At 42.5% G+C, this 27,764-nt stretch overlaps 2 protein-coding genes across 2 annotated transcripts; both read left to right on the forward strand.

Moving 5' to 3' along the window:
* Positions 1-1,154: 1,154 nt before the first annotated feature.
* Positions 1,155-19,522, forward strand: strc1 (stereocilin 1). The gene is made up of 25 exons (XM_020053128.2): positions 1,155-3,677; positions 4,112-4,177; positions 5,403-5,513; positions 7,010-7,164; positions 7,760-7,946; positions 8,356-8,471; positions 8,595-8,724; positions 8,862-9,044; positions 10,394-10,432; positions 10,861-11,031; positions 11,518-11,658; positions 13,037-13,098; positions 13,207-13,342; positions 13,494-13,582; positions 14,001-14,136; positions 14,247-14,443; positions 14,538-14,628; positions 14,905-15,082; positions 15,197-15,372; positions 16,437-16,592; positions 17,261-17,403; positions 17,621-17,769; positions 17,857-17,954; positions 18,088-18,238; positions 19,096-19,522. Exons 1-25 carry the CDS (start codon positions 1,155-1,157, stop codon positions 19,173-19,175), a joined length of 5,664 nt encoding a protein of 1,887 aa, XP_019908687.2. The 3' UTR covers positions 19,176-19,522.
* A 2,669-nt stretch (positions 19,523-22,191) lies between these two features.
* eif3jb (eukaryotic translation initiation factor 3, subunit Jb) lies at positions 22,192-27,758 on the forward strand. Its single transcript, XM_010878604.3, has 8 exons — positions 22,192-22,300; positions 22,445-22,536; positions 23,721-23,772; positions 24,148-24,239; positions 24,422-24,527; positions 25,343-25,519; positions 25,697-25,770; positions 26,376-27,758. Exons 1-8 carry the CDS (start codon positions 22,279-22,281, stop codon positions 26,505-26,507), a joined length of 747 nt encoding a protein of 248 aa, XP_010876906.2. The 5' UTR covers positions 22,192-22,278; the 3' UTR covers positions 26,508-27,758.
* The last annotated feature ends 6 nt before the right edge of the window (positions 27,759-27,764 follow it).

Here is a 27,764-nt window from a genome sequence, read left to right on the forward strand (position 1 = left end):
TCCAAAGAAAATGTAAACTCCGATGCGGATGTCAGGAGTAGTATCAGCCTAGAGTACGAACCGTCTGAGGACCGAAATGTCACAAGTGGTGTTCTTTCTGGCACCATGGTAGACGGCCTTGACTTGAGCGCGTATTTTGCTGTCCTGAGGAGCGTACTTACCATGTATGGGCCACTAGTACAAGACGGATTATTTGAAAACCTCCCAAAAACCTTTGTGTGCCTTTTGTCTGGGAGAAAGGATTGTGGCTTTGAGGCAGAATTGACTAAGACTTTATCACTTGAGTTCGGAAAACCAATACTGTCGCTGATAACATCTGTCAAGTCTCAGACATGCACAAGAAGCAGTACAAGTTCAGAACCATCATTTTTTAGATCCTTCCTCAGATTTGAAGATTCCACAGTGGAGCAATTCAGCGCTTTTCAAGAGATGGTAATGGCTGCTTTGTCACATATTCCCATACCAGATAATTTTTTGTTTGCTGGGACTGGTCTAATAGACATGATACTGCCTACAGTGGTGAAATATGGTTCAGAATTGGTGGCCACATTTCTCCAAATCCCAAGTGATTATTTAAAAATAGCATTACAATTTGGAATTCCAATTCCAAGTGTGGACCAAAGTGGGCAATGTCAGCAAGGTTAGTCCATTTTCTATTGCCTTATTTTAATATCTCCTATTTCCATGTATGCGTTTCTAGGTATAGTTCTGGAAAATGTTTTGCATTTTGTAATACGTATTTCATACTTTTTTTGTATAGGTGATCTGAAGCAGCTCCTCATGTGGTAAGCTATTGGGTGTTAAGCTCTGAGTGAGCGTGAACAAAGGGATACATTTCCTTGAGACCCTGAGGTCACTGTTACATTTGATATTGTTTCCATTGGTAGGGAAATATCTCTATCCTTTCTAACAAATTATACGTTCCATTTAGGGGTGTAAGTCACAATGTGAACTGGTCCTTTGGTGACTCCATCCTGGACTTGTTCCTTACTCCCGAGTCAACCCTGTGCTCCTACCCCGGCCCAGAATGCCAGAGCCCCCCCAAATTCCCTTTCAGTCGTACCCTGGAAGCATCAACAGACAGCCGCGCTGCCGCGCTGGGGTGTGACCACGACAACCTAGCCCATTTCAACAGTACCCTTTGTGCGGACATTATGGCAGCAGGATTACAGAGTTCCTCGGCGCTATCCACATTCTGCAACGCTCTCAGTATCCTCAACTCTACTGAGGTGGAACAGGTGTGGAGTAACACCTGTCTAGTTATCCAGGCTCTATTGTTACCTGTCCTGGGGGACTGGCCTGTCTGCAGTGGGGAAACCACAGCTCCCCCAGGCCCAAGGGTTTCCAGATCCCTCAGCCTCAGCCAGCTCCTATGCAACTATGACAACTGGACCGATCATGCTAATGAAGTAGATGCAGGCCTGGTCACTCTGTGTAGTGAAAATGACGGGGAGGCATTCATTCAAGGGGTATGCAACAATGTTCAACTCATGCAGGCATTGGAGGCCAATCCTACTAATAGTTGGATATGGAATTTCTGTGTTAACTCCTCTGAGGGATTTATCGTGAGTCAGTTCTGTAGGTATGAAACATGGACAGAGTCAGTGGACCCGTCCATGGTGGGGTTCTGCTGGGACCAGGACCAGGAAAGGCTGAAAACTTTACTCTGTGAAAACCTAGACTTCTTCACAATAGTGTTTTCCAACGTTGAGAACATCTGGCTTATGCCGAATTGCACTGAGGCCCCGACAGAGCCAGACAGAAACTCTCTCGTGGTGGCTTCCTGCCGGTACTCTGATTGGCTCAACATGATGGATGTTACTACGGACATGATTTCCTTTTGCGTCCAGCATGATGACCAGGGCTTCGTAGAGAATGTGTGTGCCAACGCCACCCTTCTGAATAAGCTGCAACGTAACAGTGATGATGTCTGGGTAGGAGACTACTGTAAAACTGTCTCCCGTGACCCACCTGTGCCGTCCAGCGTGCCAGACGCGTGCACCCAGACTGACCTGGCTCTCTGCGCTGCGCTGGATTCTCTGAACTTAACTCAAAAGGTTTGCGCCGATGCAACGGTGCTCCGGAACCTGCTAGCCAACCGGTACAATTCGTGGCTCTTGGCCTATTGTGTTAATCACACTGGCGCCAGTGGTGGGGGGGGGCTGGGTGGAGGCCTGATTGGGTTTAAGCCAGTGGAACAGTGCCAGTATTCCAACTGGACCACAGCACTCCCTGATGCGGGTCTCATGGCCCTGTGCTGGGACCACAATAATGATAGCTTTGTCTCCTCCATCTGCCCCAACACTGTCCTCCTCTCTTTGCTTAAAAAAGAGCCCTCCAGCATTTGGGTAGGCACACTGTGCACCACCTACACCAACTTTACTCATCAAAATACCCAGAACAAGACCAACAGCGCCTTCACAAGCTCCCAGCCTGCAATGTTCCTCAACTTCAGCCGACTCCTATGCGACTATGGCAACTGGACAGATCATGCAAGTGATGTGGACACAAGCCTGGTGACTCTGTGTAGTCTAAATGACAAGAAAGCATTCTCTGTAGCGGTGTGCAACAACACCCAGCTCCTGAAAGCCCTTGTTACCAATCCTCAAAATAACTGGCTGTGGAATTTTTGTGTTAACTCGTCTAAAGGACTCCCTATGAATCAGATGTGTAGTTATTCAAACTGGATGACTGGGATGGTGGACCCATTGGTGGTGGGGCTCTGCTGGCAACAGGACCAGGTGGGATTTCAAAAGAACGTGTGCTGCAATGCTCTCCTGGTTGAGAAGTTAACCTCGGAGCCACTGAACAAGTGGCTCTCGTATGTCTGTGTCGACAACGAGACCATGGACATCCTGCCACAGGTGTGCCGGTACTCTGACTGGAAACAGCCCGTCATCGTAGACATGACCGACCTGGCTCTCTGTGCTGAGCTGGATCCTCTGAACTTCACTAAGAAGGTGTGTGCCGACCCCACAGCACTCCAGAACCTGCTAGCCAACCTGGACAACACGTGGCTGGTGGCCTATTGTATTAATCACACTGGTCCCAGTGGTGCGGGGGGACAGGGAGGACACCTGATGGGGTTCAAGCCGGTAAATCAGTGCCAGTATCTCAGCTGGACCGTAGTGCTCCCTGACCCAGGTCTCATTGCCCTGTGCTGGGACAACGACCACGCCAACTTTACCTCCTCCGTCTGCACCAACACAGCTCTTCTCTCTCGCCTCAAGAAGGAGCCCTACAGCCTGTGGGTGGGCACTGTCTGCACCGCCTACATCGACGGAACCAGGCAAGGCCGAACCAACAGCACGTCCACAGACCCCCAGCCCTGCCTGGTCAGAGACCTTTTAAAAAGGCTGAACTGGACCTGTACCATAGACTTCAGCTCGGCCTGTCAGCCAGGCTCCAGTCAGACTCAAGCTCTGCAGATTTTGCTGCGCTGCGGTTTGGCTGCCCTGCGGCCTCGACTGACGGAGCACCTGACCACGCAAACCGCCTCCATGTTGGACCAAGCAACCAGCCTGACCGTGGTGCTGCTGGTGGCCCTGGAAGAGAGCCAGATGATCTCCCTACCGGTGACTGAAAGCATCCACTTCAGTGTGCTGGAGTCTGTGGTCCTTTATCTGGAGAAGGAGACCGACTTTGAGAAAAAGAGGGTCCTGCTGCAGTGCTTTGGGGTGAGTGTGCTTGTCGGGCTCTCCTCACAAAGCTGTGCTGAAGAAATTGGGGTTATCTATCATTTTTGGTGTCGTATTGCCGTTTTGGCTTTTCGAAGTGTTTGACAACATTTGGAACAGACATTCTATTTATTATTTATTTTCGTCTCATGTAACTGACTTCTCAGAATGAGGATATTTAATGTTGAGGTAATTAATAATCTATCAATTACCAAGAAGGCTTATGTTGTGGAATTGACCCCAGGTCCAATGACAGTGAACAGGTGGGGCAGTCACACACCTGTAATGGATATTGGATGTGAAATCTCGTCCTCGGGAAGAGATTAACTGACCGACATTGATGCTATTGTTAGAATGACTCACCCACACTAATCTCTACTCACATAGGTGTTCTGTTCATTCTGTTGTTCATCTTGTTTGTTTGTCCATAACAGAAAGTGCTGACGAGCTTGATGCAGACAGGACGAGATGTGACTAGTGACAGGTTTTTCCTCATCAAGGTGACAGACGTAGAGCTTGTAATTATTCTGTCTGTTTCCAACTTTCACTGTTGATTAAGTTAAAAACAGAATCTTATACATAATAGATAAAACTTTTTTTTTACATTTTGTTGTGTTGCTGCTTTATTTGAATTAGTATTCCTTCCAGTTTTCTACACACCGCAGGATTGTCATTATTACAAAATGTCAGTTTTGTAATGTTTATGTATAATATCAAACTTGAATAAGTCTTCATCCCGAGTTAACACGGGTGAATGTTCAAGTGTAGTTATACTTGACTACCAATTTTGCACACTTACATTTGGCAATATTTTTCTTTACAAAATGGACATCAATTGTCTAGTGATGTCACAAATATTATCTTGGATTTATGTCACTTGAGGTCTTTTATTGCTTAGCCACTCCATAATACCTCTGGTTGGGTTTGCTTTGGGTCATTGTCATGCTGAATGGTGAACTTCTGTCTCACTCTCAGCTTTCTTGCAGAAGGCTTCAGGTTTTCCTCAAGCACATTGCTATACTCTCCATTCACTGTTTCCTTCTCTCCTGACAAGAGCCCCAGTCCCAGACAATAAGAAACATCCGGATGTTCTTTGGGCAATGTGTTGGGTTTGTAGCAAACTTGAGTTATTTTTCGCTTAGCAATTCACTACCCAACAGGGGGAACCTACAGAGTCTGCTAAATTATCTTGGCATGTGATTTTGGTTATAACCAAGCTACAGGTATTTAGGATTGGAATTACAGGAGGGTGAAGACCATTCCAGTAATTATATTTTATTGGTTTTCATATATACACTGGCTTCAGAATGTAATTTCTACATTCTACATTTTGATGTGGTATTAGCGGAATATATAATTGATTAAATAGATTTTATGTTATCAGTCTACTCACAATACCCCATAATTACAAATTGAAAACACGTTTACGTAAGGATTCAGACCTATTGCCATCCGACTGGGGTGATGATTTATCTGTCAGCATGACAACAACCCAAAGCATACCATCAAGACAACACTGGAGTGACTTCAGGACAGCTCTGTGAATGCTCTTGAGGGACCCAGCCAAAGCCCAGAATTAAACCCTGTTGAACATCTGTGGGGAGATCTCAGTTGACATACACTCTCCATCCAGCATGACAGAGTTTTAGCGGATGTGCAAGCTATACATAATGCATTGAACAGAATCTTTGTGATGATGAACCTATCTGTTTGTTTCTGTCCCAGGAGTATTTTCGTATCCCTTTGGCCAGCCTGCGGGCAGTGCTAAGTGCAGTGGACTTTGCCACAGTCCGAGAGATCACGCAGTACTACAGCAGGAACCAGGCAACGCTGCAGGTCAAAAGGCACACTTCAGTGTTGTGGTTGGATGGTTGGGAGGCTCTAACAGGGCTGACTTGACTCCCTGTGGTAGATTGGGCACCTGCAAACTCAAACATGATTGTTTGTGCTGTCCTCTGAGCATGTACTGTATGTGCCTGGGTATGTGCAGTCTTCTGAGCATGTACTGTATGTGCCTGGGTATGTGCAGTCCTCTGAGCATGTACTGTATGTGCCTGGGTATGTGCAGTCCTCTGAGCATGTACTGTATGTGCCTGGGTATGTGCAGTCCTCTGAGCATGTACTGTATGTGCCTGGGTATGTGCAGTCCTCTGAGCATGTACTGTATGTGCCTGGGTATGTGCAGTCCTCTGAGCATGTACTGTATGTGCCTGGGTATGTGCAGTCCTCTGAGCATGTACTGTATGTGCCTGGGTATGTGCAGTCCTCTGAGCGTGTACTGTATGTGCCTGGGTATGTGCAGTCCTCTGAGCATGTACTGTATGTGCCTGGGTATGTGCAGTCCTCTGAGCGTGTACAGTATGTGCCTGGGTATGTGCTGTCCTCTGAGCATGTACTGTATGTGCCTGGGTATGTGCAGTCCTCTGAGCGTGTACAGTATGTGCCTGGGTATGTGCTGTCCTCTGAGCGTGTACAGTATGTGCCTGGGTATGTGCTGTCCACTGAGTGTGTACTCTGTGCCTGTGTATGTGCTGTCCTCTGAGCGTGTACAGTATGTGCCTGGGTATGTGCTGTCCTCTGAGCGTGTACTGTATGTGCCTGGGTATGTGCTGTCCTCTGAGCGTGTACTGTATGTGCCTGGGTATGTGCTGTCCACTGAGTGTGTACTCTGTGTGGCTGTGTATGCTTCATAGTGAAACAAGCAGTGTGATAAGAAGCAGAATGGCTTAGAGAGATGTGCATCGGAGGACACATGCCTTGATCTTTGACTCTCCCAAATGTGCTGAATATTGTGAGCTGAGGCAAAGCCATAATGGCAAATTGGACATAACTAAATAGAGGCAGGGATTTATACATATACTGAATATGCAATATAATAATTATGCTATTTAGCAGATGTTTTAAGCATATATGTTATACACATCGGTGATCCTAGGCATCAAATCTACTATCCTGAGATACACAGAACCAGTAAATTAATACATGTCATAAAATGTAATAAGATAAAACATTCAGTTCTACTGTACATGTTAAAAGTAGAAGAAACGCATACCTTAGTTGACGAGGTGCTGGCTAAAGGGTACGGAATGGAAACAAAATGAATGAAAAAATGAAAAATGTTTTTAATAAGACCTATGTTTCGACAGACACGCTGTCTTCGTTTCGACAGACACGCTGTCTTCATGATGAAGACAGCGTGTCTGTCGTAAGCATTGGTCTTATTAAAAAAATTATATGCATTTGAGTTTAGAGTGTGCGGCTTTTTCATTCATTTTGTTTCCACTGTAAATGTTAACACAGGAAAATCTCTTCTCTCTCTTTCTTGGTTCCAGCTCACTGAGGACTACCTGAGCACCATGATATCAGTGTTTTTCCAGACCCAGTTGGTCAAAGATGGGAACCTCTTTCCTGAACTTACCCCCCTACTGGCCCTGGCCAGCCCTGCAGACATCCAGTCACTGCCCCCCTTTCAGACCTACTCCAGTGTGTACGTTTACAAGCTTTGAGCTGGTGTCAGGCTATTATCATTTCATGTTAGTCATGTCATTTTGTCTCTGGATAAGTGCGTCAACTGAATTATGCCAATGTGATGTGTCTGTAGTAATGAATGGCAATGAACTGTTTTATAGAATGGGTCATCAGCCTCAGTAGGCCAAAACGGCATGAGATTAACTCTGATAAATAGAAGATCATCAGTAATTAATGTAAATACAATTATTTGGGGATTTGTTTTTTTTTAACAATAGGAATTCAGTTATTGTTTAAAACTACAGCAACTGTGTCAATGTAATCCTGGTTCGAACTTCTATTTTTGAATTGGCAATGTTCACAATTTACGTTCCAACCCCATAACCATCCTCCTGTGAAAAAGAATGACTTCATTTCATTGATTAATGCAGTGAATCACCTACTCTATACAGGCATATAACGGACTCACTACTGAAGTCATTGCATATTTTAACTACATTATAATAGGATTGTTTAAGTCTCTGAAGAAGACTGACGTTCCCAGTCAGATTTTCTGCACTCTGAGGTTTAGAGAAACACCTTTGCAATTTGTTCTCATGTGTGTCTGTCTTTAGGATAAAGACCATCAATGGAAACATTGGGAGCCTGTCTGTGGAGCAGCGGCGGGCCTTCGGGAAGTGGTACAGCCAAGCTTTCAGCTCCCTCAACATAACAGCTGGTGGCCTCACCCTCATCAGGGACACCGGTAACCTGATCGTCTACTTGCCCCTCCAAAGCTTCCAGCACCTCTCGCCTGCTCAGGTAACAGACACGACACCTTCCTGTGAAACCGGAGTGTCGCCAGCCACAGCCAGGGACTCGTCTGGTCAAAAGGCCTCCACGGTATCAGTTGTGTTTGACCGTAGCTAATTTTCAATAAGTGAACATTGGAAACACATTAATAAACAATGGCTATGTGGAGAACAGTAAGACATCTTTAAATGCCTCAAATGTTAATATAATGGGAGGATGCAATTGCACTGTGCAAAATGTTATGTCTGTAAACAATCAAACAGTCTATGTGCTTATCGTTGTTTTGATTTTATAATTGAGTAAAATTCAGACTGTATCCGGTTTCTTCATGGGGTTCATTTTAGATTGTATAAGTTGTCATCATTGTGTTCATCATTTCAAACGCGAGTTCTCTGTATGTTGTGTTTTTCTCTTGTAGCTGTTGGATGGAATGGATATTGTGCTGGTGAACACCCTGAGCCCTCTCCAGCAGCAGTTTGTGGCTGAGAGCCTCATAGGGACCTTCAGAAATCTAACAGCGGAGCAGTTCAGGAAGTCAGTGTCACAGTATTTCATTGGTGATTGGTCATTCGGATTCAAACAGTGAATGAGTTTTCAGTTGGAACAGTTGGTGTCTCGGGACACGAACCAATGTTTTGGGATCCAAATGTTTTTTAGGCTTGGTAACCTGACGTGTCTGTCAGACCCAGTGGACCTTCTGCTGTACAGAAACACGGACGTCTTCTCTGTGATTCTGGATGACGTGAGGACATGTGTGATCCAGGGACGCAGTGTCACCAGTGACATGGTGCGTTGAGCTGCCACTGGCACGCTTATTCCTCACACTGGAGCTACGGGTTGAATGTCTTGTGTTTGCGTTGTGTGTGTACTAAGTGTGTGTTTGTGTGTGTGTGTGGTTTAATTCTCGTGATAACCCCTTTTCAGATATTCAGCTTGTTCCTGAATGTGAGCGACCTTCAGTCTCCAGGCTCCCTCTCCGCTGACCGTTTGTCTCAGCTGGCTCCCTTTTTGCCCTGGTTAGGGGTGAGCTTCCTCCAGAAGCTCAACCAATCCCAGCTCAACACTGCCCTGACAGCCCTCTCCTCAGTGCCCTTCACCCCTTCACAGGTAGGGGATCATCGTCAGACATTACAAACATCCTCTCAGCAGAGACAGAGAGACAACAAAAAAGAAAGAATGAGACAAAGAAGGACCTTTACCTTCTGTTTTTTTCCATACCTGACTGGGTTTGCCATACTGCCTTGTAGCTGTAACAGAGGGTGCTGTTGATCAAGGGGACTGGTGGGTAAGGGCTTTGTGACAGCTGACAGGCAGCTGACTGACCTCAGGTGGGTTAAGGGGGGTTTTGGAGGAGCTTGACCCTTTTGATTACAATACTGTCCTCACGTTGTTAACCGGTGCCTCCTGGCTGCAGCCTGCCATGTGCCATAAAGGGTGACCAGACATCCCGTTTTCCCCAGTCCAGTCCCTTATTTCAGTCCGTTTCGCTGGTAGATCGGGCACCTGCAAACTCAAACGTCGATGAAGGCAATGTTATTTGTTTGAGTTAATTTTGCATTAAAGTGCACAGCTTTCTATGACAAACTCATTAAAGACAAGCGGATTCTGAGAAAGATTGGCTCATGCGAAAAGTACAACAGGAGGACATGTTGAACTTAGGAGGACATGAGGTCCTGGCCCACACCTGCGTAGTACCTGGCTGGAAGGACCCGTTGTTGTCCCTGTCCAAAGTCCTCCTGGTTGTGTTGCAGATCAAGACGATACCTGACGATTTCAGCTGCCACTATGCTGACACCTCCCCCTTCCCTGTGTTGTCCCTGTCCTTGTCCATCTGGTTATGCTTCTGACCTGGACAAAGTTTAAATAGACTCTAGACTCAGCCCACATGCATTTATTAATTATTACAATTGTAATCTTAATATGTTCACCCGGCACAGCCAGAAGAGGTCACCCCTCTGAGCCTGGGTCCTCTCTAGGTTCCTTCCTAAAATTCAGCCTTCTTAGGGAGTTTCTCCTAGCCACTGAAATTCAACACTACTATTGTTTGCTCCTTGGGGTTTAAGGCCAGGTGTTTTGTAAAAGCACTCTGTGACAGCTGCTGATGTAAAAAGGGCATTATAAATACATTTGATTGATTGATTGAATAGGCCACCGGATTCCACACTCAAGGAATCAAATTAACACATAATAACCTTATTTCAGTTGCTGCTATGTACACCTGAAATGTAATGTGTTAAATGTTCTGAGCTTAATTTGTTCTTAATATGTTCTGTTTGTTTTCTGGAGTGCAAACACCATTTTATTGTTGCTTAAATTCGAATCATTCGGTACAAACACAATTTGATGTACAGTAACATAGTAGGCCCTAAATTTACATCTCTGAATTGGGAATTCTAAAACAAAGTTAAGATGGGTCATAATATTTGTCTTTGTTTTGTCTTTTTATATCATTCTAGGCCAGTATAATAGTGGACAAAGTGTCTCAAGACAAAAGTGTAAGTAGAAATAATTTTAACGTGAGCTTCTACTTTCAACAGACAGAATGTTAACCGGACTACAGTACGTATTGTCTCAGATGTGTTATGCAAACTGTTTTAGTGTGTCTGCTTTAGCATTGTCATTGTTCTATGCATAGTTCCTGCAGAGTCTATTCTGAGCCAGCTGGCACAAAGCCTTTCTCAGCCCCAACCTGGCCAAGTGTTGTCTCAAGGACAAGTCATCTCAGTCCTGTCAAGATGAATGGTTACTGTCTCAATATACACCAGATGACTTCTCCCTGTGTTAGCTTTGTCTCCTATTTCTCTATATTGTTACAAAAGGCATGTCTGTCGGTTGTCTTTTGTATACACACTCCATGTGATACGATTAATAATGTGTTTGAATATTAAGGAGAAATGAATAGAGCACTCATCCCCCTCCCCAGCTGGCTCTCCCAAGGCAGCTGCAGAAGCTGGGCTCTCTTGTGATTGGTGTGAAGGTGGAAACTCTGTGGAGCCTGACGTCTGACACCCTGCTGTCCTCCCTGCCAGACATGGCTCTGCACATTCCCGGCCTCAACGCGCCGCAGGCCAACGCCATCACCACCAAACTCTGGGTACTGAGAGAGACACGCCGACACGAATCCTCACAAACATCCACAGGTTCATTTGCGCTAATAAATCGACAGCAATGGAAAAGGTACTCAGGAAAACGGGTCGGCTGTACGTCGCTACTGCTCTCGGCCCGGGGTGGAACTACGATTACATGGCTCTGTCCGTGGTCCTGCATGACCATTAGCAACGAAGAGTGAACAAAGAAGAGCGGGTCAGGTTAGAGGTGGACATCAGCTGGCATGGCCGGGTGAACCCCGCCCCACTGGACATCAGCTGGCACTGAGCTGGTTCTTGTTTTTAATGATCCCTCATTGTTCAACCATGTTTTTTTTTTTATTATGATTTGTGAATGTGTGTTTTGCACAGCACCTGGAAAATATGTAGTGTTTTGTCAAAAGCTCATTCAGTCCTGACTGAAATCCTTTATATTCACAGTCTGCGTGGGAGTTGTTTTGTCACAGTATGGTTGTGTTGCCTGTCATGTCTAGGACTCACCAAAGGTGACAGGCTGGTTGGATAAGGTGGAGCCCCTGCTCTCCAGCACCCCTCTGCTCTGTGTCATGACCAGGGCTCGTGACCTGGTGGCCAATGTCACTTCAGCAGCCAGACAAGCCTGGAACACTCAGCAGGTACAGTCTAGGACAGGGGTGTCAAACCGGTTCCACGGAGGGCCGAGTGTCTGCAGGTCTTTGGGTTTTCCTTTAAATTGGTTCCCAGGTCAGACCTGAACAACCAGGTGGGGATAGAAATTAACCAATTAGTGAACTAATTAATCAATCAAGTACAAGGTGAGAGCGAAAACCTGCAGACACTCGGCCCTCCGTGGAACCGGTTTGACACCTGTGGTCTAGGAGGTCACTGCTCTATGGTGGATTTTGTGGTTGTCTTTTTGTTCTTTAAAGTTAATAATTAGTGTTGGTAGAGAGGTTCACCTATTTTATAACCTCTGCCTTTGCCTCATACTGTTGGAGTAGGCAAGTCTAGGTTTTATTCACGGGCTGTATTTGTCACTCTGTCAAAACACACAATAGTTTTTTCTGGTCCAGAAATACAATTCCCTATCCCCTAACCTAATTCTTACTTTAACCTGACCCAAAACCTTAAACTGGGGCAACAGGGTAGCATAGTGATCAACAGGTTAACCTGACCCTAACCTTAAACTGGGGCAACAGGGTAGCATAGTGATCAACAGGTTAACCTGACCCTAACCTTAAACTGGGGCAACAGGGTAGCATAGTGATCAACAGGTTAACCTGACCCTAACCTTAATCTGGGGCAACAGGGTAGCATAGTGATCAACAGGTTAACCTGACCCTAACCTTAAACTGGGGCAACAGGGTAGCATAGTGATCAACAGGTTAACCTGACCCTAACCTTAAACTGGGGCAACAGGGTAGCATAGTGATCAACAGGTTAACCTGACCCTAACCTTAATCTGGGGCAACAGGGTAGCATAGTGATCAACAGGTTAACCTGACCCTAACCTTAATCTGGGGCAACAGGGTAGCATAGTGATCAACCCCCTTGGGCCAGAAATGTTGCTGGTTCAAACTGACAAGGTAAAACACCTTGTTGTTGTAATCCCTGATCAATACTCTTAATGGCTATCAGACTGGGTCCACAAGCGTATTCGGATCAAATTGTCTGGTGTTACTATTCTTCTGTGTAGGAAAACCAGGATCGCACACATACATCAGGTCCCAGCTGTCACAATGAGGTGGCGTCTCAAACGATGTAACCTTCTCCTCCCATGACAGCCAAGTACTGTTCTGTTCCATTAAAGCTGACCTATAATCCTTTGTCAGTTGGAACTAATTGGTCTGAGAAGGGCCCGCCAGCACCATTAAATATCAGCTGTCACAGTCTGCCTCTTAATGCACCTTCAAGTACCAAAGGACATCAGTATGCTACTGAATTACTACATTACCTCTGTCAAATCACATTCCACTACCTTTTCCTTTTTCTGGCTGTTTGTAATCAGAACTATTAATTGTATTTCTCTCCTAGGCCAAAACTATTTTTAAAGAAGCAGTGAAGACTGATGCCAGTCTTTCAATTGAGAAGTTTCTGTGAGTCCTTAACTCTGTCAACCATGCAGCAGTTTAGACTAACTTCTTGTTATGCTTTTTGTGGTTCCATTCACTTTACTAATCTGCTTTGTCTTGTTTATTGTACAGTGCGCTTGGAAGCATTGCTCCAGGTGTAAGCTGCACAGCCTTGCAATTGCTTTTTAAGGATCAGCCGTACTTTTCCTCAGCACGGAGGGTCCTGGCTTTACTGAGAGGGCAGTCTGTTCCTCTCCATACATCCCTGGTACATCACTGACTACTTAACCAGATTCCTCTGAGCCAGTTAATTGTGAAACCATACGGAATGACCAGTGTGTTTTGCACTGGCCAGCATGTCAGGCATAAAGATACAAGCTGTAAACATAATTGACATCTCTTGTGCTTTTGTCTTATAGAAAAAATGCATAATCGAGAAGCTATATAACTTTAACTTCTTCTCTCAACTGCTGGGAGAGTTTGGCGCTCAGATTGCTCTGGCCTTGCCGTAAGTCTGCCTGATTACTCATCACTACATGTTCGGTTATAAACAGTGCAACACTGTAAATTTACTTCACCAGTCCAAGTCATTCCGTGAAGTGCAGAGTATGTATATTTTTACAAGGTCACTGGTTAGTTGTTAACACCCTTTAACTGGTCATTTAGGTCACAATTAAAAACTTCCCTCACATTCCCTTACACCTCAACTGGTATATCCCCAAGGTAAAAAAAAATCACAGAGGAAAAGCTTGTGGAATAAGCTTCACTTTGGCATAGGGCCTCTATTTAATGTAAACATTACATTTAGGCTAGGGTTAGATTAGGTTTTGGGGGTTAGTTGAAGGAAAATGTATGCTTAAAAATGGGAATAATTGCTGGGTTCCCCAGAAGTACTGTAACGTGTGAATGTTCTTATGTGTTCTCAGGATGACCACCATAACGAGATTCTCTAGCGACATGATGAACACTTTTAAGAGGATGATTGTACAGGAACCACAACACTTCTTGCTCCTCCCGAGTATTAAACAGGATGTTCTGGTTGACAAGATTGTGCAAAGACTGGTGAGTCCACTATCCTTATGCCCATCACTGCTAACCCAATTACCCGGGGCCTTTAAATGTCTTCAGTTATCTAGACTCTAGGTAGTAGTTGAAAGTGTTTTCTACCTTAGGGTATGTACACAGGGGAGTTCACAGAGAATGAGTTCCGTTCACTGGGTATCATGGCGACTTATGTAGTCGATGAGGTGTTTGTGCAACTGGCGCGGAGCTTTTTCGTGGAGAGCCTGGAGTTCCTCAGGAAGTTTTGCTATAATAGGAACAAACGGGATATCGTCGCACAGATCCTACAGGAGCCAGGCACCTTTGGGTATGTAGCACCCCACATCACACACCCCATTTAACCCCTTGGTGTAACTCCTAGCCCTCACATTAAAATAAAACCAACTTTTCTGTGCCCTCAGCCCTGTACAGAACTGGACTCTTGATACGCTCAATCAAGTAGACAGGTTTTTATTCTTCTTTCCCAGAAACACACTGCAGCAAATTCCCCAGGTAGGTTTTCTGCTCTACTCCAATCCATTCCCATTATTTATTCAGGTTAGTTCCTTTGCAATTGACCACTGTCGTGATTCATTTATTTTGGGTGTGCTCAGTGTTACGAGGTGTTAAGATTGCCACTTGACTCTAGGAATCAGGAAGGAATGGATCTGTAAAAGAATCCAGCGGGTGTCAGTTGACAGGATTCCTAGAGGTTTTAGAAGGATCAAGTGCTACGCCGTGCTGGCCTGTTAACCCATAGTCCTGCTCAGTTTGTGTCTGTGCCCTCAGGGCCTGATGACCCAGGGACGTATAGAGAGGCTGTTTCTGAGTCAGCACAACTGGGAGTCAGGGCCTTTGGGGGCCCTCTGTGTGCAGGGGCAGGACCAGGTTGACCAGATGCAGCTGTTTGAGAAGCAGCAGTTTGTTCTTCAGTACTTCCTGGGTTTTCTCAAAGCAGGGCCAATATGTGAGTAGCACTCTCATTAGAGAGTGCATTTCTCCTCAACATTACTGACAAACAGATACATAAAGATACATAAAATATTTACATACCCTTTCATGTCTTTTTGTCTCTGCCCAGCTCCTACATTGATCCCCACCTGTGAAAAGCTGCATACAATACAGCCTTCAACCTGGAGCACAGACAGTTTGACAGGCATGTCATCTTCTGCCTTCAGCTGTAGTCTGGAGCTCTTTGGCCAGGACCCATTCTTTTCACCATACCAAAAGAATGTACTTCTCCAGAAAACTAAAGAGGTACATAATTAATGATAAAAAGAAACATGCCTAGTTAGGTTTCCCTCCAGGTGGCAGTGTATTTTCATTTATTTTAAAAAACCTCACAAAGAAATGATGCACGTGCTCTTAAAAAGCAGATATTATTTTAGGGTACATACAAAATATACATGTACTAAATACTCATTTTAATTGAATGTGTTTCCATTGCCATTTCAATTGGGGAGTTAATGTGCAAATGTGCCCACTCTGGTCTTGGCACCTGAGTATAACCGAAAATACAGCGTGGTTAGGTTACTCTAGGATATATTGAAATTACAATGGATAGCATTACTAGTCTTTTCTGTAAAAGAAATAAATATGTTATAAATTAATCATAATTTCACCAGACAAAGATGCTCGCAAATGTTTGGAAATTAGCATGGAGCTCATCCCTGTGCAGTTTCACCAGTCACCACCTGATAAAGTTCATCAGAAATAATGACACCCCTATTTTTCTCACATGAAATGTTATCAACACTAAAGACCCTACTATGTTGAATGAAGTGTGTGTATGTGTTATAAACTGTTGGAGGCAGGGGGAAACCACATGAATATAAACCAATATGTTCAGGAAAGGTGGTGAAATAAACGAGCCAAAGTAAAGATTCTTCAGTTTCCTTGTATAGTGTCTCTTTTTCATCCAAACAAAAATCTGAATAAAGACACAGGTAATTAGATTAGAGCTTACGTAAACAAAAGGCTGGAAATGGTCTCAACTAAGAGTCCATTTAATTTGCACAACACCTAACTGCTCAGAGCTTCAGCTATTTAACTTGTGGAGGTGAGAGCTTGACTGGAGAGGTAATGTGTTTTTCAACTCCTGTCAACAAATCTCGCCAGGCAGCTTACAATATATATGATGACATTACTCTCATTAAAACAGTTAATGGAAAAAAAATTTCTTCACACATCTCCATGTGCTGTCTTTAGATTACTTTCCAAACTTCTGAAAATGGGTCCAATTGATCAGTCTTGGCAGTTGATACACTGGTTGCAGTTAATTAGCAGAGGAAGTGACTGTTTCTTTTTCATGTTTTCTGTAGATCTATGGACCGGCCCGCTCCTTCACCCCACCTGTGATCACTCAGCTGGGCCAGATAGCCACCCAGCTGTCAGTGGAAGAGCTGAGTGTGATCAGTCTGTCAGAGCTGCGCACTGTCTCCGCCCTGGGGGCACTTAGCACCTGGAACAGCAGACAGGTAGCGAACACTCCATCTGATGGTCTGATTTCTATGTGGTTTGGTGTAACACTGTAGATGTTAAGACACCCATCGCCTGCTTTACAGTGTGGTTTGGTGTAACGTACTATAGATGTTAAGACACCCATCGCCTCCTTTACAGTGTAGTTTGGTGTAACATTGTAGATGTTAAGACACCCATCGCCTCCTTTACAGTGTGGTTTGGTGTAACATACTGTAGATGTTAAGACACCCATCGCCTCCTTTACAGTGTGGTTTGGTGTAACATACTGTAGATGTTAAGACACCCATCGCCTGCTTTACAGTGTAGTTTGGTGTAACATTGTAGATAATTTTTTTGTTATTCTGTCTCTCACTGTTCAAATAAACCTGCCATTAAAATTATAGACTGATCATGTCTTTGTCAGTGGGCAAACATACAAAATCAGCAGGGGATCAAATAATGTTTTCCTTCACTGTCCTTATACTCAGGGGCCCATTTATTAGAAACCCCGGCCCGTTTACAACACCTCTGACATCAGAAGAATGAATACTGTTCTGGATGTAAATGGGTCCAACAAAAAAAACTGTCCACCATGTCAATAATAACATTCAATGAATGAGTCTTAAACTCCCTTCAAATGTTCCTAGAACACAGGCACCCTTAACCCTTGTCTTCCCTGTCCCAGCTGGTTGTGCTTGCCTCCTCGGTGCTCAACCACACCAAGGTGAGTCCTAGTCAACTGGGATCCAGCACCCTGGTGGCTATAGGGCACATACTGTGTGGGTTCAAGGAATCAGACATGCGCTCCCTTAACCCAGTGGAGTTCAGGTGAGACTCAAGACAAACTCAAACCTGTGAAAAAGACACTAAATTGAGAGAGGGAGTTTTATAGCTGTTTTGTTTTTACATCTAAAAAGGATCAGCCTTTTTGCAGTTTTCATGTTGAAACATTCAATTTTTTGCGTGTCTCAAACCTCTGGCCTACATGTTTCTCTGCACTCTGGTTCTTCCTACTGTAACCCATTGCTCATCTCCCTGGCTGCAGTAAGGCAGTTCTGTGGCTGGGCCGTCTGAGGCTCACTTGTTCAGAAGCACAGCAGCAGGCTTTAGTGGGACTGCTGAGCAATAGCCTGGCATTCGGACCTATGAGCTCCTGGGGCACTGAGGTCTTCATTGAGATTGGATCGCTAGCAGGTACATAACATTCCGTTTTCTTGTTTCACTTCCACACAAAAAACAACTAGTTTCTGATATGAATATCTTTCCTGAAATCTACACAAGCTGGCCTCCCAGATATGGCAATGTCATCTTTAGTGGAGGAGCAGATTGAAGGTCTTACACCTCTGGCTGTGTCCCTCATCCAAGCAGACAAGTTTGCTGTAAGTATGGATCTGCAAGTAATGTCTGCCGTTCAAAAACAACTGTTTACCATCTGTGTTTCTTATCAACACTGTTGTATCAAATGTACGTTTGATTTGTCGTTTACGTGAATGGTTCTTGTGTCCCTTTTAGATTGTGTTTAACCCCTCCCAGATCAGCATGTTCTCCTATGAGCAAGCGAAAGCTGTGACTGATGCCCAGCGCTCACTTTTGTCACCCGTCCAGCTGACGGCTCTGTCTAGGGTGCTGACCAGCTGGGATAACAAACCTCTCGACGTCCGCGGTACTTAATATTCACTGGAAGAAATGTTTCAAGTGTATACCCTTTTCCATGAGGATTTCATATGAAGTTTACCAATCTTTACACATAATTTTATTAATACATTTTTTTCCTACTCTTTTCACATGCAGCTCTGGAAAAAAGTAAGAGACCACTGCCCCTTTTTCTTTCCTTTCCAAGGAAAGTTTGGAGTGAGGAACAGAAGCGTTCATTTTGCAGTGGCCTCTTAATTTTGACCCTTCTGTTCCTCACTCAAAACCTTCCTTTCCAACTTTTTGGAAAGGAAAGAAAAAAGTGGTCTCTTAATTTTTTCCAGAGCTGTATTGAGGTCACAAATAATGTGTTTCCATACTTCCATACTTTTTCTTGTCTCATTCAAATAGAACATTGCAGTGATGCTTTCTTTTTCTGAGTGAGGCAGATATTGTTTTGAAACAACATGAGTCTGATTTTAAACCAAAAACAATTTTACTACAAAAAAGATTCACTTGCCAAAAGGTATTGTGAACAGATGAGACAAAGATTAACATGTCTGCCAGAGTAATAATAATTAAACACTGACACTCTAGTCATTGTAGCATTTCAAATCCAAAGTGCTGGAATACAGATTCAAAAATGTAGTGCCACTGTCACAATACCTTTGGAACATGTAGTAACTTTGAGTCTGAATCAAGAGGATTCAGACTCAGTTACTACTCAAAGCTACTTCTCTTCCCCGGCCTGTCGGTGGGGGAAGGGGCGTTTAAAGAGAGATTGGAGTGCTGGCTAGCGTGCAATTATATTTAGCTTGAATTGCTGATGTTTTTGTGACATTGTCTACATAGAGTAACAGTGTGTGCAATGTGTTTTGGTCCATGCAGGCAGGTCATCAGGATTGGCCCTGCACCCTAGTCCTTTCGGTCACCTTATGGTATTGCTGATGCTGCCGTTTGCCCTGTAGAGAACCTCCCTTTCTGATGGGCAACTACCCTCATTCTGATGGACCAGGAGGACTCTGTCCCACAACTACAATTCTATGCAGGACTATTTAGAGAGATTATATATACATACACACACACGCATGATTTCATTATGGGTGATTATTTATTTTCATGTCAGCTCTCAAGACACATGAATGTGCTAGTCCTATTCGGTGTGAAAGAGAAGTAGGAAACAAAAAAGATTTCTTATTATAAATGTTGGATTTTGTCAATTTAAGATTCATAATTTTTATTTGGCGTATGGTTTAACAGTGTTTGTTTAATTTACTCTCAGTTAGTTACTTCAGTTATGTTTTGTATTATTTGAACATTGTGTTTCTAAATTAGGTTTAGATATTTTTGTCTACATTTTAAGTATTTTGGTTAAAATTAATGTGTATTATGTAAACAATATTTATTTAGCCTAACAAACAGGTTTGGGTATGGTATTGAATGTCATATTAGTTAGTAACTAATAAACTATCAAAAATAATAATCAGTAACATTGTTTTTTACCTGAGCAGAGCTCCTTAAGGGGGCAAGATTGTTAGATTGAATCCCCAAGCTGGCAAGGTGAAACATATTTTTTTCCCCAAAACCAGTTTCCCCTAATTGTTCCCTGCTTGTTGCTGTAAATGAGAATTTGTTCTCAGTCTAAGTACCTGGAAAAATAAGGGTACAAAAATGTAGATTACTTTTGGATTACTTTTCCCTAAACAAGGCATTCTAAGAATATCAAAACAATCCACAACACATTTAGTGTACCATCATAGTGGTCTCTGACCACAAAATAACACTAATTTTAAATGTGCTCAACCTGAGGAACTGAGGTAGGGAGTGTCAGGTGACAATTGGTCAACACGTTCCATTTGAGGTTGCTACTTGGTATTTCATTGGTCAGGCTTGCTCATGTTGACAATAAACTGAACAAAATTATAAACGCAACCCTTTTGTTTTTGCCCCCATTTATCATGAGCTGAACTCAAAGATCTAAGACTATGCCAGGTGTGGCATATCAAGATGTTGATTAGACAGCATGATTATTGCACAGGTGTGCCTTAGGCTGGCCACAATAAAAGGCCACTCTAAAATGTGCAGTTTCACTGTATTGGGGGGTCTGAAAACCAGATAGTCAGTATTTGGTGTGACCACCATTTGCCTCACGCAGTGCAGCACATCTCCTTTGCATAGAGTTGATCAGATTGTTGATTGTGGCCTGTGGAATGTTGGTCATCTCCTCTTCAGTGGCTGTGCGAAGTTTCTGGATATTGGCAGGACCTGGAACATGCTGTCGTATACACCGATCTAGAGCATCCCAAACATGCTCAATGGGTGACATGTCCAGTGAGTATGCTGGCCATGCAATAACTAGGAATTATTCAGCTTCCAGGAATTGTGTAGAGATCCTTGCAACAAGGGGCCGTGCATTTTCATGCTGCAACATGAGATGATGGATGAATGGCACAACAATGGGCCTCAGGATCTCGTCACAGTCTCTCTGAGCGTTCAAAATACCATCAATAAAATGCACCTGTGTTTGTTGTCCATAACACACGCCTGCCCGTACCATAACCCCACCATGGGCCACTCAATCCACAACGTTGACATCAGAGAACCGCTTACCCACTCGACGCCATACACGCTGCCATCTTCCCTGTGTGAAAACCGGGATTCATCCGAGAAGAGAACACCTCTCCAAAGTGTCAGACACCATCGAATGTGAGCATTTGCCCACTCAAGTCGGTTACGACGACGAACTCCAGTCAGGTCGAGACCCCGATGAGGACGACGAGCATGCAGATGAGCTTCCCTGAGACGGTTTCTGACAGTTTGTGCTGAAATTATTTGGTAATACAAAACGATTTTGGCAGCAGCTGTCCGGGTGGCTGGTCTCAAACGTTCCTGGATGTGAAAATGCTGGTTGTGGAGGTCCTGGGCTGGTGTGGTTACATGTGGTCTACGGTTGTGAGGCCGGTTGGATGTACTCCTAAATTCTCTGAAACGCCTTTGGAGACGGTTTATGGTAGAGAAATGAACATTCAATTCACGGGCAAAAGCTCTGGTGGACATTCCTGCAGTCAGCATGCCGATTGCAAGCTCCCTCAAAACTTGCCACATCGGTGGCATTGTGCTGTGTGATGGAACTGCACATTTCAGAGTGGCCTTTTATTGTGGCCAGCCTAAGGCACACCTGAGCAATAATCATGCTGTCTAATCAGCATATTGATATGCCACACCTATAAGGTGGATGGATTATCTCGACAAATGGGAAATGCTCACTAACACAAATTTTAGACAGATTTGTGAACAATTTTTGAGAGAAATAGGCCTTTTGTGTACATAGAGAAAGTATTAGATCTTTGAGTTCAGCTCATGATAAATGGGGGCAAAAACAAGTGTTGCGTTTATAATTATGTTCAGTGTAGTTAAAACTGTATTTTTTTCAAATCTATTGATAGATGATGTCTTTTTGCAATCTTTTAAAGTAATCCAAGAGTTATGTTTTTAGTTTTTTCCAATGTATTTGTAATCTGTTATTTTTGTCTGGAAAACGTACTTTATTATATGTAATTGGTTATTTTCCTAACTTGCACAAAATGTGCCCAGCACAATCTCAGTACATTGCAAATTCTGCTGGTTATCCATTGCACTTGAGGAATTGCTGTGTTTTATATATTGTTGGGCAAATACTCAATATGCAATATTTGTGTAATAAAGGACATTGTAGTCCTTGTAATTTGACATTCAATAAAAAATTTAACTTCGAAATACAGTAGGTTTTTAATATGGAGCTGTTAGTCATCTAGAGCGCCACCTACATTTCCTAAAATATTGAAAAAAGAGGAGGTTGAAATTAAAGATGACATTTTATGGTTTAAATTTAAATATATATTAAAATATGTATTAAAATGCAATATTTATACTCAATAATAGGCGTAGGTGTACAATTAAATTTGGGGCTTTCCTTACTTGAAAAATATTTCTCATTAGAGCGCGTAAGACACACGTTGCCTTTACTTGCTCCATCTGCTGCTTCCAGTTCAATTGAATTCTGTCAAACCCTCACAGAAACACACAGCCAAGATGGCGGATACCGACGACTGGGGTAAGAACAAAGTTCGAAAGGATATTGTGCGACATCTCTATTTAGAGTTTTTGAGAAATAGTGTAATAGTATTACAATTATTAGATGTATTGTTTTGAACGTTTAAGAGAATTGTTAGTTACCATTCCAATGCTTTTTTTATAGACGCTGACAACTTCGAGTCGGACGTCGCGCCTATCAAAAAGGCGGTAGTGCTAGACAAATGGGAAGGCGAAGACGAGGATGAAGATGTAAAGGTAACAAGACAACCACAGTACTGAGGATGATACATGCCATCTTTACATGTTTTCGAAATAATATCTAACGTTTTCGTTATTTATGTTACAACAATGTTCCCTAGCTAGTGTGTTGACATCAGTTGGATAGTATGTAAGCCGGCTAGCCTAGCCTTGCCTTATCCACGCTTTTAGCTACCTAGCTAACGTGGGCTACGCTATCTCTAAGCGCGATACAAGTTGTGACAGGCCGCACATGTGGAAAAACTGTCAGCTCGTATGTATTTGTTCGAGCTGAGCAGAAACCCATTTTCTGCTATGTTTGTTTTTGGACTGATCGTGATGTTTGTTTGAAAGACGCTGGCTAACAATTATTGTATATGATAGCTTCGTAGATTGCTCACGTGTTGATGCTGAGTTCGGAAGATTCCATGATGTACTCACAGTTAGCTAGCCAACTTAGCCTTTCAGGTTAGCGAGCTAACAAGCTAGATATGTGTGGACTTAGGTTGATTAAGTTCAGTTCGAAACTACACAGTCATCACAACCTGAGATTCGTATTTGATTACGTCCGTTTAAGGCGTTTTTTGTTACACAGGAAGCTGTGCTTTAATATAACGTTAACTGGCTAGTTGGTAACGTCCGTCATTTGCCTGTGGATGACAACGACTAAGTTGACGAGTCTCATTACCAGATGCTTCCAACTCTGACATATGAGTAAAGTGTAATTTCCCCCGGGTTAACACCTTTCTCCCGTTAAATGTTTACTTTATCTGTCTGCATCCGTATTGTTAACCTTATCAGACATTACTTTGTCTTGAGAAGTTTGGTCTTTTAATAACCTCAATGTCACATTTGCCTTGAATTTATTGAAATTCTTTAAACATCAATAATAACTTTTGTGAATAAGATGCCTGCATATGTGGCAGGTGTTGACATGTATTGTTTACAACACATTTAGATGTGTATATGTAGACGTAGATAGAGACGTCCTTAATGATAATTACTTTCTTTTCACCTTCATCCTTAATACAAAGGTTGGAGTTAAACATGACACTGAAGTTGAGGTCATTCTCCAGTTTTTTTTTTATCCTTGAAAAGTTGACAACACAGTACTACGCTAACAAGTCACCGAAGCAACAGCTGAACTACTCAGTTTCATGTATGCACTCACATGTATTGTCTTATTTGCTCACCTTCTGCAGGACAACTGGGATGATGAAGAGGAGGAGAAGAAGGTTGAGGCAAAGAAAGCAGGTGCTGGAATATACGATTTCCAACATTTTTATATTTGTCTGTGACCTGCAGTAATATATTATGCATATAGCCTCATCAATCTTTGAGACATTTTGAATTTCTTATTGATTTGGTTGTTTTTGATTGATGTAGGGCTGGGTGATATGACCAAAAAAAATCACATCTTCCAATTTCGTTTGTCACATGGACGATGATATTAAAAATGATTGTCACTTCTCTGGAAATTAAGCTTAAGCTTCCAAAATGTGTATATATATATGTGTGTATATAATATATATTTTTATTTTTTACTGTAATCTCAATAGATGTGACATTTGTTTTTGTTGTATCACCCAGCCCTAGTTTGTTTTTGTTTTAACACTTTTTGGTTTTCAGAGGCCAAAATCTCTGAAAAGAAAAAACTGTCTGAAAAGATTAAGGAGAAAGAAAACCGGATAAGGAAAAAGCAAGAGGAACTAAAAAAGAAAGTAAGTGTGTCCTAGGGAGGTCCAGCGTTCTAAACTGCTGCTTCCATTGCACATTTTTCTCTACTGTCTGTCAACAAAAACATAACAAGGCTGGATTGTTTTGGTACGATTATTTTTGGGCTGATTGGATTAACCATTTTGGTTTGAGCGTTTCTGCATGAGTATTTTTATATTGTTCATAGTTGGCTGAAGATGAAGAACTTACACCTGAACAACAGCTAGCAGAGAAGTTAAGAGTCCAGAAGCTGCAGGAAGAAGCTGACTTGGAGCTGGCAAAAGAGGCTTTTGGTAAGGACCCAGAATATCCTTAGAATTATTTTTTTAACTCATGTTTAATCTAGGTGTGTGAATGTTTTTCAGGAAGTTTAGTGGACATTATTTTTTTAAATTTTATTTAAAGAACTAATACAATTTAGTCTTTCCCTTAATTTATGTTTTTCATGATTTGTCTTCCTGGGTGTGGATGATCCCTTTAACGTTAAGAGGAAAAAATGTCTAATGACGATTATGTAATGATTATTTCAGTAACAATTTTAAAATGCAAAAAAAGTTATTGCAAAATGCAACAGATCCTGATAATCATCGACAAATGCATAACACAAGAAAGAACCTAGTTTTAGCTGGTAGGTTGTGCTGCAATGCCTGAACAGGGTATTGGTGGTTCAAGCAGGCAACCAGGGAGGGACTGCATGTTGTGCTTCTGAGATATAAAGGGAACAGAGGATGGACGGCGCAAAGTTGAATCATGCTAGCCTGGTAAACAAAGTTATTGCTGGTTATTTATAATCTCTTCTGAATCTGCAGTGATTGCCTTGACTGCATCAGAGAACAGAGAAGGAAATTATGCTAGAAACCTAGCTAATGATAGCAAGGGAATTAAGAATTCCCTTTCAACTCCAATTATAGCATTACATCAATAATACATAGCAAGCCTACCTTTTTGGGTCTGTAACCTGTTTCTGACTGGATGTTTTGTAAAAGCACTTTGTGAAAACTGCTGATGTAAAAAGGGCTTTATAAATACATTTGATTGAAACCAGATGCCACTTATTTTCAGTTACAATATTGATTAATCTATATAATTTTTGACTGTGTGTTTTCAGGCATCTCAGTGAGTAGTAGCTCAAACAATGTCGCTGGAATTGAAGCCATGTGCCCGTCTTCTAAAGAGGACTTCACAGAGTTTCAAAGGCTGCTGAAAGAGAAGATATTACAGTTTGAAAAATCAGTTCATTATTCAAGCTTCTTGGAGTCATTGTTTCGGGAGCTCTGTATTTCATGTGAGTTTCTTTCTACACAATCTTTTACATTAAACATTTACTATGTTGTCTTATGGTTGTGAACTTCTATAGCAAACCACACATCAGAAATGTGCTTGAACACCATTCAATAATATTTTAATTTGACACCACAATTGTGAAAACAGACAAACTTGTAACTAAATGTTTTCTCCACAGTGGAAGTTGAAGACCTTAAGAAAATCAGCTCTTCCCTGACAGTGCTACTTAATGAAAAACAGAAACAAGAAAAAGTATGTCTTTTTTTTTTGGTCTACTGTTTTATAATGAACAAAACCGTTTCATCCTTCTGGAGTTTTCTTTTTGAACTGTAGTTCCACTTTCGGTCAGTGGGGGGTGCCCTCTACTTCTGAATTTGTCTCGGTTGGTTTCTGCATGGATAACCCAAACTCCTTACTCTGTCACTGTTGAGGGCATCTGCCATTTTAATTGAGTTTAACATCATTGGCTGATTGCTCTAGATGACCCATTTAGGCAACTCCAAATGGGTCATCACTTGGGATCAGCCGATGAGTTATACAGAAATGGGTAACTGTAACATGGAGTTGGCCTTAATGTCTTGGCCCATTCTGGAGTGGCTCTAGTTGCATACACAGATGAGACTTCTTTCATCTCTGATGAAACCTGTCATTTTGATGTCACCACAAATTACATCAACAATTGTGGTCTCAGACCAGTATGCAACAAATGACAGAGCAGTGGAAGATTTTAGTTGGTGTCACCTGGCTACTCGGCTCAAAAAACAGACATCACCCGATTTTGCTTAATTCACAGTTGCTTAATTCGAAAGAAAAGCTTGTCTTTGTAGCAATGGTTAAGTTTTGTTTCGGATCTACAGGCAAACAAAGGCAAAAAAAAGAAGAAAGGGGCTGTACTCGGTGGTGGTATGAAAGCCAAGGGGAAAGATGACCTTGCAGACTACGGAGGATTTGATGGTGGCTACACCCAAGACTATGAGGACTTCATGTGACAACGGCTATATCTCCACTGCCCTTTTACCCTCTAACCCTCAGAAATGCAGCTGTACCTTCTCATGCTGTCCAGTGCCATCCTGGAAAAAACCTGAACAATGTGTCGCCCCTTCATTTTTGCTTCAATGATCCAAGGGACTATACCGGGAGCATCCAGTAGCAACAACACTTCTATTAATTCATAGCTAATGGAATTGCCTTTTCTCTCATTCAGAATCCAAACTTCATAAAGATATAAAACCATCAACTTGGCTAGACCGGGCAGTGACCTGTATTTGTCTCATTAATGCGTTGGTGAGTGCATGTGCAGCACATTTAAGGCCATATTCATTATAAAGAAAAGTCAAAAATGTATTGGCTGATGACCCGGTTGAGATCAGTCAACGTAGTTGGAAGGCCCAAGCAGTTGGCCAAGTCCATGCTGAAATGCATTATATCATGGTGGAGTTCTTTATGTACAACACACCATTTATCAATTGAGTTTCCCAACGTCAGTTCAGAATACATGACATGGTTCATGTGATTGCCAGAGTATTTCTTTGGGGTTTAGAAAAAGGATGCTGATTGTTAGTTGCAACTGCAGTCTGACAGAAACGAATTAGGTCCTATGCAAATCATTTCACCCAGAATATGTAAATATTATAGGTGTTTTACTTTACCTGTCAATGGGTTTATTACAGAAAAGTATATATCTATAACATATTGCATTGGTTGCCAAATGCTGAATGAGTCATATTTCATTATTAACCATGGAAAGTAGTTCATGCTCTGAAAAAGACACTACATTTTGACTAGTACTTGGAGTGTTTACAAGAGGGTTATCATTTAATATAAAAGGGAAGTGTAATGCATTTTACGATAAATGTGACTTAAACCTTATGGCCATCTTCTGGATACGTCTCTGCAATATCCTTAAAACGTTGAAGCAAGAGTGCTTTTAGGCCTTTTTGTGCATGACAAACTCATCAGTTGGATTACTACTAATACAGAATAAAACTTGTGGTAAGGCAAGTATTCACATAGCTGGTCTCCTTAACATTGCTTCTGCAGGCTTGTATCAAGTAAGGAGCGGGCTTATGGGCTGACCTTACAGTGTCTTCAGTGGGCTTAGTTGGAAGGGACATGTTTTCTAACATTTGATAGTTTTCAAATTGTTACGAAAATTGGACATGGACAATATACCGTAAAGGATGACAGGATCTTCAGTGTTTTATATGCATCTAATTTAATAAAATCACTGGTCAAAAGGATAAGAT

Source organism: Esox lucius, chromosome 2 (assembly GCF_011004845.1).
Source record: "Esox lucius isolate fEsoLuc1 chromosome 2, fEsoLuc1.pri, whole genome shotgun sequence".
NCBI classification, from domain to species: domain Eukaryota; kingdom Metazoa; phylum Chordata; class Actinopteri; order Esociformes; family Esocidae; genus Esox; species Esox lucius.

Bases quoted from the DNA above. Each gene is read 5' to 3' on its own strand.
- strc1 (XM_020053128.2), top strand. From the start codon at position 1,155: ATGGCAGCAGGATTACAGAGTTCCTCGGCGCTATCCACATTCTGCAAC. The intron at 14,137-14,246 runs GTGAGTCCACTA...TTTCTACCTTAG, and splicing joins ACAAGATTGTGCAAAGACTG to GGTATGTACACAGGGGAGTT. The intron at 14,629-14,904 runs GTAGGTTTTCTG...CTGTGCCCTCAG, and splicing joins CACTGCAGCAAATTCCCCAG to GGCCTGATGACCCAGGGACG.
- eif3jb (XM_010878604.3), top strand. From the start codon at position 22,279: ATGGCGGATACCGACGACTGGG. The intron at 23,773-24,147 runs GTGCTGGAATAT...TTTGGTTTTCAG, and splicing joins GGTTGAGGCAAAGAAAGCAG to AGGCCAAAATCTCTGAAAAG. The intron at 25,520-25,696 runs GTGAGTTTCTTT...TTTTCTCCACAG, and splicing joins TCGGGAGCTCTGTATTTCAT to TGGAAGTTGAAGACCTTAAG.